General features: G+C 40.1%; 2 protein-coding genes across 2 annotated transcripts in view; one reads left to right on the top strand and one right to left on the bottom strand.

Moving 5' to 3' along the window:
• The window catches only part of LOC112149767 (SH2B adapter protein 2), a 29,600-nt gene extending 24,180 nt beyond the window's left edge, over positions 1–5,420 (top strand). Inside the window, exons 8-9 of the mRNA XM_024277699.2 lie at positions 1,664–1,838; positions 3,058–5,420. Of these exons, the coding sequence (XP_024133467.1) occupies positions 1,664–1,838; positions 3,058–3,398 (516 nt within the window). The 3' untranslated portion in view covers positions 3,399–5,420. The remainder of the gene's footprint in view (positions 1–1,663; positions 1,839–3,057) is intronic.
• An 808-nt stretch (positions 5,421–6,228) lies between these two features.
• On the bottom strand, positions 6,229–8,386 carry dnajc30b (DnaJ (Hsp40) homolog, subfamily C, member 30b). The gene has a single exon (XM_024276459.2). The coding sequence runs from the start codon at positions 8,101–8,103 to the stop codon at positions 6,991–6,993; it is 1,113 nt and encodes a 370-aa protein (XP_024132227.1). The 5' UTR covers positions 8,104–8,386; the 3' UTR covers positions 6,229–6,990.
• Between the last annotated feature and the right edge of the window lie 55 nt (positions 8,387–8,441).

Raw genomic sequence — 8,441 nt, 5'->3', positions numbered from 1 at the left:
CAACACGACTGTCAATCTCCCTCGGACTGTGTCTTCATGCAAGATCTCACCTCATGGGGTCTCAAGGGTCCTAAGAAAGGTGAGGACTGAGTCCAGAACTACATGGGAGGAGCTGGTCAATAACCTGAGGAGAGCTGGGACCACCGTTTCCACGGTTACTGTTGGTAATACACTAAGACAACATGGCTTAAAATCATACATGCCAAAGAAGGTTAACCCCTACTTCAACCAGCATGTGTCCGGGCCCGTCTCAAGTTTTCCACAGATCATTTGGATGATCCAGAGGAGTCATGGGAAAGAGTCATGTGGTCAGATGAGGCCAAAATAGAACTTTTTGGTCTTAACTCCACACAGACTGTGACGCATGGCGGAGGTAGCATCATGTTATGGGGATGTTTTTTCTACACATGGGACAGAACCACTGCACTGTGTTTAGGAGAGGATGACCAGGGTCATGTATTGGCAGATTTTGGGGAACAACCTCATTCCCTCAGTTAGAGCATTGAAGATGGGTCGTTACTGTCTTCCAACATGAAAATGAACTGAAGCCCACAGCCAGGAGAACCAAGGAGTGGCTCCGTAAGAAGCATATCAAGGTTCTGGAGTGTCCTAGTCAGTCTCCAGACCTAAACCCCATGGAAAATCGATAGAAACTCAAACTTTATGTTTCTCAGCAACAGCCCAGAAACCTGACTGATCTAGAGAAGATCTCTGTGGAGGAGTGGGCCAAAATCCCTCCTGCAGTGTGTGCAAAACCTGGTGAAAAAATACAAGAATCATTTGATCTGTGTAATCGTAAACAAAGACTACTGTACCAAATATTAACATTCATTTTCTCAGGCGTTCAAATACTTATTTACAGCTTTGGCAGACAGAAAAAATATTTAAAAAAAATCATACAATGTGATTTACTGATTTTTTTTTCAGATTGTCTCTTCCCTCCATGATATCTAAGTGGGAGAACTCAGGGTGGTCATAAACTTACTTGCCTCGCTGTTATTAAATTATTACTTTCAACATTAGTTTTTCAAAGGGACTCACATTTAAAGGTGAAACTTAGAATGATTATTAGTTTGTTCCTCAACATGATTTTAACTTGAAATAATGATAATATTTAGCCTCCATCTGAAAAAGTTGCTAACTGTATATTAAGAGGACTTAAAGAGGATTTAATGTTAAAATAAAGTAAAATATAATCACCATTTAGTTGTATTTTTTGCACATTTTCAATATTTAAGGCTTCATGGTGCTAGAAATCATTTCTATACTGGTCTCTAAAGTTTACAATATCATTTACAAATGTTTCCTCTTAAATCTGAGAGTTGCATAACATCAGTGAATTTGTAAAATTTAAGGATATTTGTTGAGCTTTTTTTTCTGAAAGCTAAAACCTTTTTTCCGTAAAAGCTGCTGAAATATCATTACTGTTTTCTCCAGTGTAACATGATCCCTGCACATCATGTCCTGCCAGCCGGCAGTGTTGAGGAAGTGTCAGCTGCCACTTCTTCCTCTAGTGTCAGCCTTGGCATTATGTCTACCAAAAAGCTCCTCAGATAAAGCCCTGACTTCTATCTTAGCTTCTATGTTTTTGGTTTCTAGCGTGTCTGTTTTTCTGTTTTCATCTGTTCTGTTAATCAGCGATTTTCCTTTCTCCTCCCTACAGCATCTACGCTTGTCTGTTAATGAGAACGGACAGTGCCACGTGCATCACCTGTGGTTCCACACCGTCTCGGACATGCTGAGGCACTTCCACACCCACCCAATCCCGCTGGAATCTGGCGGCTCCGCCGACATTACGTTACGCTCCTATGTGCAGGTGCAGCGAAGCTCCACTACAGGTACTCTTTTTTTATTATTATAAATTTTACGTTTATATTTATTTAAATATTCTGCAAAAGCATTTCAGTCAGTTAAGTGACTCAAGAGAACAAATAATCCATCCATTTTATAAACCTACTAAATCCCTTTAGGGTCACCAGGTTGCTGGAGCCTATCCCGGCAACAGTTGGTAAAGGCAGTTTATCACATTTACATGTATATATTTTAAAATAATTTTGATTTTACACTAATGTTTTTATTCACTATTAAAAGAAGAAAAAGGACGAAGGAACACAACAGTCAGTAACAGAAAATTTCATGTTTCTGGCATTTTAATTAAAGTAAATCTGCTGCAGCTGGAGGATCTGATTAAACACAGGATGTTTTATTTTGAAAGGAACTTGAATGTCAAAGTGAAAGAAGTTAAATTTGTTTCATATAGAAAAAACTAATTACAGAGAACAATTCAAAGCTATATGTTATGAATGAATGGCTCAATAGCCACAAAAACATACATAAAGTGCATCTCTCTAACTTATCCACCATCACGCCACCATGTGTTTAACAAAATTTGCTTCTTATAAAGTTCTTAAAAACAAAAATCTCGAACAGGTTGCACATACTGAGATCCAAATTATTGTAGGTGGGTGTTTGTTTTTTATTTTTAATCTGTTCATGAATTCCGTAAAAGCCAAGCTTTGACCGTACATACAGAGAAAGTGTGGCTAAAACTCGCTGCCCCCTCCCGCCCTCCCTGTCCTCCATGCTACCTCTGCTCCTGCCCTCCGCTCTGCTGGCACAGGATAAATGCCCTCCTGTGCAGGGGAGTGAGGGGGTGATTATGCTGCAGCCGTTTTGCATGCAGCCTGCGCCTCCAGCTCCATCCCACTCCAACGGGGGACAAAGAGGCCCTCTGTTATCCCAGATGCCAAACACACTCATGCACTCACTCGCATGTAGATAGAGCAAAGGTTTGATTCCGGGGGTAAAAGGCCTTATTGATACACTGCTCAGACGCGTCTTTGGCCCCAGTGTTGTTGGTGTTATTGCCCACCAAGAGTAAGGATAATAAAGAGGGCCAGCCGTGCCTGTGTTTACCACCGCTGCATGAAGGAGCCTTTTATTTGTAACTCTCCCGTGGAAACGAGTTGAATGTGATCAGCAGCACAGATTAATAGACTGCATTAATGCTGCTTTTAATAAACAAGGTTCCTTGCCTCTCCCCACCACCTGCTACAGATGTGACCGTGCCTCCAGTCCTCACCCCTCCCAGGGAAGCAGCCTGCAGAGCAGAAGCAGCTCAGCCCGCTCTTCACACCTCTGGAGTGACAGCGCCTGCGGGGCCTCCCTCTGATGCCCCCCTGTCGTCCAGCACCTCTTCCTCACCAATTGCTCTTCCTTCCCTCTCCCGAAGTGACCCTGGTACCGGAGGAGGAGGAGGAGTAGGAGGAGGCCTGCAGAGCCGAAGTAACAGCTCGGAACGGCTGCTGGATGCCTCTAGTGGATCGTCCGAGGACTACCACGACGCAGACGGGACTCGGAGGGCCCGAGCCGTGGAGAACCAGTACTCTTTCTACTAAACAGCCCCCTATCGGGGAGGAGTTCTGGGACTGAGGGAGACGAGCATCTTGTGTATGAGGGGAAGTGGTTCACATCGACGAATCATTTACCATTTTGTCTGTTTGTTTTGAGTTTCAGGCGATTTCCGGGAAGAATTAAAAAAACAACAATTCATGCTTCTGTTTTCCTTATAAATTAATCTACCAAGAAAAAGAAAAAATAACGGGTTAAAACAGTGAACTTGACTACTGAGGAAAGGAGAACCAGTGGAAGCATCTGGCTTTGATTCTCCTCCTCCGACCACTTCCTGCTCAGCCTCAGTTCCCCAAAAGCAGTGTCACCACCCTGCGGGACGTTTGAACTGACCCCACAGAGAAACTCCCTCCCCAGTGAGCTCCTCCGAGAGCATCTCCTCAATGTTTGTAAAGCTGCTTTGAGTTTGTTCCGGATATCCTCACCGTCCCTCCGGGTTTCCTCTACAAAGTCCCTCTCCGAGTCTCTTCACCGCGATTTTTTCCCCCTGATACTTTCAACCGTAAAGGGTCTTAGTGCCTGACAGTCACGTTGGACACATTCAAGCTGCTGCAAAACAAGGATGTAGCAGACAAGGATGGTGTCATCTCACATCATCACAGAAAAAGATATACAAAATATGCATATCTCTTCATACATGCTTTGGAAAGTTTTATTGATACCATTACATATGCACACGAGGTCATGTGTTGCGGATACGTCTGACGCAGCTTTTTGCTGGTGTTTTAGAGTCCAAATATTTTTTAATGATGAGTGTGCTGCATTAATAAAGAAAAAAGAAAAAAAACATGTTTTTTCTGGGTTCCTCCTTCTTGTTATGGTCCTGTATTCATTATATTGATAACCTGTAGATTAGAGATGCTGGTAATATAGATTACTTTGAAGAAATGCCTTGAACATATTATTATTATACCAAATCCAGCATTTATCAGAGGAACTCAGAACATGTTTTTTTTTTTTATATATGAAAGTGTTGTGTGCTGTCTTGTGTGGCCTGCAGGTGAATTTGTGGGCAAATAGAGTTCAAAAAGCAAAGAATGGCCATGCTTGGATGGAAAATTTTCACTTTATCTTTAATTGATTTTTTTTTATATATATATATATATATAAGTTTGACTTTCATTGAAATTTTGAGATTTCTTTTTAAAGAAAATGAAAGTCGTTCTTTTGAATTTAAAATTTAACTTAAAAACTTTTTTTTTTTTATATATATAAAAAGTTCAATTTTAATTTTTGTTGTTGGGTTTTTTGAGAATCCACACTGCCAATTTATGATTGACTCTAGTGGCAAATAGGCTGATGGGAGCAGAAAACTCCTGGTTTTGTGTTTTTGCAGCTTAAATCATCACTTTTTAAAAAATAGAAACGCTACCTTCTATTCATTAAACTTTAAAAATATGCGATAAATGTTTTGTTTTGGTTTCTGGTCACTTCAAAATTAAAAAGAGGATTATATTTCTCAACACTACAAAAGGTTTTACGCCTGATCATCTTTTTTGTTATAAACAGTTGCTGGGCAACCATTTGATTAATATGTGAATTTAGTTTTATTAACATAAAAAAACTTTATTACTTTCTGTAGATATTTCAACCCCAAAGTGGGGAAAAATGAAACAATAACTTTATGATTTCTAACTTTTTTGCTTTAATGAAATGAACATATCGCTGTCTTTTCAAGCATGGCCATGTAGCTTCAGAGGAGCGAATGGAGCAGTTTATGTGCCAATTTGAATCCTACTTTTGACACCTATAATTTAACTGCTGTAGATGACATTTTTTCCTATTGAATATTATTTATGTGAAACCAACCCCCCCCTTGATGAAAGTGTCCACAGTGGAACTCACCCTACATATCACAGATCTTTCATGTCTACCTTTATTTTCTTAATTCTCTTACAGCTGAACTTTCTGTGGTCTGACTGGGTTTTGAAGAGTCTGTGCAATTTTGTACAAAGTGATGTACTTGACATACTACTTTATATTTCTGTGAATAAAATGTGAAGAAACAACGGTTGTTGCTGCTTTTGTCCAGACAAATCTGGCCTGAAATGCATCCAAATGCAAGGTGAGTATTCTGAGTCCTTCAGGCTTCCGTAGAAACATGTTCAGATACCCCCTACAGGGCAGGTTATCAGTTATCATTAATAAATAAAAATACTGCAGGGAAATAAAGTTACTGCTAAGACAAGAACATCTAGAATGAAAAAGATTAATTTTGATTTTGTGTATCAATGAGGGAATTCTTCCTTTCCTGTTTTATTATTCTTCTGATCTACTATTTTATTAATCCCTCAAGTGACATTTTGACACAAACTAATCTTGTGTGTCTGTGGCATGATTTTTTTCAAGCCACAGCTACCAGTGGTTTTATTTCAGTTTTTCTTTTTTGTTCTGTTCTCTTCTCCTAGATAGTTTTTTGATCCATAACCTGTTGTTCTTCAGACATTTAAATCTCTCTTCAGATTTTTAAAGTTTGATTTGAAGCACAATTTTATTGCAAAAGCTAAAATAAACAAAGACCTGAAAAAAATAGGTATTTATATGCCCTTTTTTGCCAGACAGTTAAACTATGTAGCTTGAGCTTGTGAAATAACCATATAAACATACATTTCCAATTGCACAGCCTAACAGGTTAAGAGAAAACAATCTGCAAAATTGTAGCTTCACGAGGATCTGAAGAATTTAGAATCTGGATAGAAAACATTTAGGGAGAAACTATATGCTTTTCACTGCATAATAAAATAACACAAATACTGTTAGGAATCTGATATGATATAAGAAATAAAGTAATTCATGACAAAAAAAAACACAAAAACGTCTGGGATTTTCACTTTATTTGCCTTAAACATTTCCTGTCTCACAAAAATAGAAGCTTTTTTAACAATTGACATAGTTACACCGTTTTTTTTTTATTATTTAATTTATCTTGTATCTATTTGCTCTGTCATTCTTTTTTTTGTTTGTTTGTTTCTTGAGCTGTTGTGATGAAAAACTTCTGAGTCAGACTCAATACGTAGAATTTGAACATCTGGTGGAAGTTAAGCCGATGTGTGAATGTTTCACCAACATGACATTTCAGGTTATTCATTTTTAGAAATGTTTCTGTGCTGCATAAAAGAAACATGAGAAGCAGAAATTTTCATAATTTAACTAAACAAAACCACCAAAAACCCATTTTTAGGAGTTTTTGATTAAGAGAAAGTGTAAAAATAACTGTTTACAGGGGGGCAATATCCCCCCTTTTTTTTCAAGCATTCTTCTGTATGTTATTTCCTTTTTTGTTTCTGTCTGTATGTTTTTTAAAATAAAATATTCCTTTCCAATCAGTGATTAGGCAGACATTTTCAAAGTTTAGTTTAGAGACATTCATTCCAGAAACAGAAAATCAAAATAAACCTCACTGGAAAAATGTTTCTACATTCATGGAACTTTTTAAGATGAACATGTGTTTCATAAAAAAGTGAATATATTTAGCAGAAACGCACGAAAACCCAGCATGATGTGTTTGATGTCTACCCTTCCTGCTGTGTAGCATTCATGTTTTACAGAGATCACAGGATCATTTCTGCTGGTTCCACTTCAGGGCCTGCTAAGACTGACAATGATGACCCCCGCCATGGTCAAAATCATTGTCACAGCCACTTCCATTATTTTCTGATCCCTCCAGCGCCGGCGCCTCTTCTCCTGCATCTCCTCCATGTGTTTCTTATAGAGCCTCAGTTCCCTTTCTCTCTGAAGCTGCTCCCCATAGTGAGCTCGGTAAAAGGCGTCAAAGTCAAACATGGGTTTTCCACCCATTTGGGAAAACCGCCTGGCTCTCTGCTGGGCCTGCTGGTGCTGGGGGGCTGCAGGTTTACTTGCTGGTTCCTTAGATGAAGGTCTCCCAGCACTTTGGATGTCAGACTGGCTTAAGATGCCCCGGTCGTACTTCTTCCTCAGGCTGATGTTGCCCAGAACGGTGTAAGCCTCACTGATTTCAGAGAACCGCTGGCTTGCCTCCTTGCTCCCCGGGTTCTTGTCAGGGTGATAGACGAAGGACTGCTTGTAGTATGCTGTCTTGACCTGAGATTGGGTAGCAGAGGGTGACACTCTGAGGATGTCATAATACGCCGTCCTGCTTCTGTGCAGAAGAACCTTGTCTGACTTGGAGCTGTGGCCTCTTGTTTGGGATACTTTAAAAGTATCTGGGTGAAGCTTCAAAAGTCTCAGCCTGCTTGTTCCCTGATCTGTCAGAATGAGGACAACCGTGCAAAAACCTCTGAGCTGATGAGGGGGCAGGAAAGTCTCTGGAGGGGCTGACATAGATCCTCTGCTCCAGAGGGATTTAAGACACTTCTTGTTCTGGAGAAGCACCCCAGAGGCGTGCAGGGGTACAGGACTCTCTGGAGGTTCTGAACATCTCACTAAACCAAACGAAGTCAAATCAAAACTAGGGTCAAGCAGTAAAATCCCTTCTTCCTCCTGTTCATATTCGCTTTTCCTACAGCCCCAAAGTTTCTTAGGAATTTGTCCAGTTGTATTCCATCTCGAAAGCGTCTGGTCTTCTCTTCGTTTCTCTTCTTCTGAGCTTGTACAGAGACCGCGGTGGCAGCTCGTCGGAAGGCAGCCAGAGGCTCCGCCGGCACCAACCGGGCGGTTATTGCGAACTCTGAGAGCTGTCAGACGGCCCAGCCGGTGGCTGACCTCTGCCATTTTACCGAAACCGGGCTGGTAAACAGTAAAAGCACGGAAACTCGTTCCGGTTCGTCACCGGGAAAATAAACCAATAGGATTCTAGATTTACAGGAAGTGCTCCTTTAGCTGGCCAATCAATTTACAGAATAGGAAGGCGGGACTATCAAAGTGCATTCAATGAGCCTCGGAAATCGGATTGTCTTTGAAAAATAAAGAAAAAAGAAAGAAAAAAATATAAACCAGATTCCTTTTTGAGAATTACATTAAAATATCGACAATTATTTAAGTAAGAATAATAATAGTGTCATGTTTTATAATATTGTGCCACAATCTTTCAAGCTACAGTTAATTGTTTT

Source organism: Oryzias melastigma, linkage group LG13 (genome assembly GCF_002922805.2).
Source record: "Oryzias melastigma strain HK-1 linkage group LG13, ASM292280v2, whole genome shotgun sequence".
Lineage (NCBI taxonomy): Eukaryota > Metazoa > Chordata > Actinopteri > Beloniformes > Adrianichthyidae > Oryzias > Oryzias melastigma.
This window is presented reverse-complemented; position numbering and strand designations above follow the sequence as displayed.

Excerpts from the sequence above, each read along its gene's own strand:
- dnajc30b (XM_024276459.2), bottom strand. The coding sequence starts at position 8,103 with ATGGCAGAGGTCAGCCACCGGCTGGGCCGTCTGACAGCTCTCAGAGTT.